The sequence below is a fragment of the Peromyscus californicus genome, unplaced genomic scaffold, assembly GCF_007827085.1.
Source record: "Peromyscus californicus insignis strain IS unplaced genomic scaffold, ASM782708v3 Scaffold_12__1_contigs__length_115047231, whole genome shotgun sequence".
Classification (NCBI taxonomy): domain Eukaryota; kingdom Metazoa; phylum Chordata; class Mammalia; order Rodentia; family Cricetidae; genus Peromyscus; species Peromyscus californicus.
This window is the reverse complement of record NW_026294413.1, coordinates 75,553,734-75,554,498: the sequence shown is the minus strand read 5'-3', so window position 1 is coordinate 75,554,498 and position 765 is coordinate 75,553,734. Positions and strand designations below refer to the sequence as shown.

Here is a 765-nt window from a genome sequence, read left to right as displayed (position 1 = left end):
TGACCAGCTGGGGCATGGTGGCAGTTGGAAGGTTCATTCCTCAACGTGACATCTTGGAGGGGACAGTTACTTGAAAGACTGGGGGTCCAGTGGAGCCACCTTCCCCTCTGTCTAGTCTCAGGGTCTCTCTAAGTGGTCTCCTCAGTAACGGAGTGGGATTTCTTTTCTTTCTTTCTTTTTTTATTTTTATTTTTAAAGTGGCCTCATCCAACTTTTATTCAACTGGGGACAGCTGGCAACATGGCTGCTTATCTTCTTGCAGTCTGAGCTGGAGAAGAGAAACCAAGGCAGGAGGGTAGATGGGAGACATGGAAGAATTCAGGGAGAGGTGAGAAAGAGGGCAGAAGGGCAGGACAGGGCTCCTGCACAGGTGGATTCTGGGGAGGCACAACCCCTCACAGAGGTGCCCTCTAGCTTGACTTGGTGGTTGCAGGAACACCGAGGAAAGACCATAGGTCTTTGAGACATTTCATTCTTGCTGTCATAAGGCGGCTGTCCCGGGGTCTCAGGACCCTGCCTTCAGGGGTCACTGGCACTGAGTTTCCAAAACTTGCTTTCTGTATCCACGTAATCATCACCTCTCTTCTTGGAGTGAACCCACCTCCCAGCTACTCTCACTTCAAAGAATTCCGTGATCTGAGGAGCCCCCTCACCACAAACGTCCAGGCATCCAGGAAACTCATGTTCTAGTTTCTCCTTGAGCTGGAGATAACTGGGCTTGTAGCCTCAAGCTCCACATTACAAGACCTGAGTGGTGAGTGCCAT

At 50.7% G+C, this 765-nt stretch overlaps 1 protein-coding gene across 1 annotated transcript; it reads right to left on the bottom strand.

Annotated features, from left to right (window-relative positions):
- Nucleotides 1-200: 200 nt before the first annotated feature.
- Nucleotides 201-765, bottom strand: LOC128107497 (selenoprotein W-like). The gene is given in 1 exon segment (XM_052733407.1): nucleotides 201-765. A coding segment is annotated over 1 exon segment (246 nt). The 3' UTR covers nucleotides 201-519.